General features: G+C 30.9%; 1 protein-coding gene across 3 annotated transcripts in view; it reads right to left on the bottom strand.

Moving 5' to 3' along the window:
- Positions 1 to 210: 210 nt before the first annotated feature.
- The window catches only part of LOC144978584 (uridine-cytidine kinase-like 1), a 43,397-nt gene continuing 42,776 nt past the window's right edge, over positions 211 to 831 (bottom strand). For 2 of the 3 annotated variants that reach the window (XR_013646544.1, XM_078924861.1), the window contains one exon: positions 211 to 830. Coding sequence is in view for 2 of the 3 variants with exons in the window: in XM_078924861.1 (XP_078780987.1) it covers positions 784 to 830 (47 nt within the window). In the remaining variant the exon portion in view is untranslated. The remainder of the gene's footprint in view (position 831) is intronic. The other variant, XM_078924872.1, reaches the window with a different exon arrangement.

The following is an 831-nucleotide window of genomic DNA, read 5'->3' on the forward strand; positions in this document are numbered from 1 at the left end:
AGACAAAGACAGAAAGCTAGTTGGAAAACATAGAGGGGAATAGAAGACACAGTAAGTATCTCCCTGCCCACTATGGGAGGTCAGGAACCCACCCAGATATATATATGGGACAGAAAAGACAACAAGAGTTACCCTCCACAACGTACAGGAAACCATTTTCGTTATTGAGCCAAGAAAAGGGTATTGTAATATTTTAAAAAAACATTTAAGACAAATGTGAAAAGAATTTTATTTTTTTAAACGAAAAAAAAACAACAAATCCATACTAACAAAACAGAGTCAATCACATTAAAATTAAATAAGCCTGTATGATCCCTATGCTTCCTGCTAATGACAAGAAATTCTTTCTTCGTAACTAAGTTACTGTTATTGATAGATTGAGATGACCTCCAATTTGTCACACATTCTTTAAAAATAATATTTTTAAGTTGTTTCAAGTTTAAGAATGTGTGACAAATTACCTTATTCTATCCATGATGTAAGTAACAGTTCCATGAAATGAAAAATAAAAACGTCCAGTTATCTAATGGTAGTATACCCTATATAAAATTTATCATTGTAAATGATGACAATCATTGGAACAACATATTGTGTAAATGGTGAGACGGCAGGGGAAGAATTTAAAACAATGTTCAAAACAATAGAATGGATTGAAGTGTATATTATCATTGAAGCAGCAGAGCATTATCAACATCTTGATATAAGCATTTATATAATAATATATAATAAAATATAAATAGAATAATCAGCAAATGAACACAATGTACGGTGCACACATTTTCATCAAACATCAAGGAATTCTGTACCAAAGTATCGATCACCAAAATTTCC

The sequence above is a fragment of the Berghia stephanieae genome, chromosome 1 (assembly GCF_034508935.2).
Source record: "Berghia stephanieae isolate SIO BIC M18660-M18661 chromosome 1, UCSD_Bste_1.3, whole genome shotgun sequence".
Lineage (NCBI taxonomy): Eukaryota > Metazoa > Mollusca > Gastropoda > Nudibranchia > Aeolidiidae > Berghia > Berghia stephanieae.